This window comes from Penaeus monodon, chromosome 24, assembly GCF_015228065.2.
Source record: "Penaeus monodon isolate SGIC_2016 chromosome 24, NSTDA_Pmon_1, whole genome shotgun sequence".
Classification (NCBI taxonomy): domain Eukaryota; kingdom Metazoa; phylum Arthropoda; class Malacostraca; order Decapoda; family Penaeidae; genus Penaeus; species Penaeus monodon.
The window spans coordinates 14,981,383-14,981,747 of record NC_051409.1 but is presented as its reverse complement, the minus strand read 5'-3'; the positions used below and the strand labels follow the sequence as shown (position 1 = coordinate 14,981,747).

Here is a 365-nt window from a genome sequence, read left to right as displayed (position 1 = left end):
GTAAACCAACAGAGAGGCTCAGCAGTGATCTAGCTGTAGTTTTGAAAATACGCTGCGCCATCATCCCTCACTTGCTAACACATTGCCAGTCACCCTCCCTCACACATTCCCGGTCCCCCTAACCGCCCCCCCCAGCCCCCCCCCGCTCAGCCTCCCTGTCCCCGCAGCTCCTGAAGCACCTGTACTTCGCCGTCCGCCACAACGACGCGGACACGGTGGCCCGACTGCTCACCGCCGGCGCCGACCAGTACGCCGAGGTCATGGGCACGGGAGTCAATCCCATGGAGGAGGCCAGGCGGTGTGGCTTCTACGACATCCTGCGCCAGATGGCCTCCCTGGCCAAGAAGGAGGCCGGGGAGCCCGCG

At 64.7% G+C, this 365-nt stretch overlaps 1 protein-coding gene across 1 annotated transcript in view; it reads left to right on the top strand.

Moving 5' to 3' along the window:
• The window catches only part of LOC119588620 (ankyrin repeat domain-containing protein 65-like), a gene marked incomplete in the record, with an annotated part of 23,463 nt that overhangs the window by 14,665 nt on the left and 8,433 nt on the right, over positions 1-365 (top strand). Inside the window, 1 exon segment of the mRNA XM_037937260.1 lies at positions 168-365. Coding sequence (XP_037793188.1) covers positions 168-365 — 198 coding nt within the window.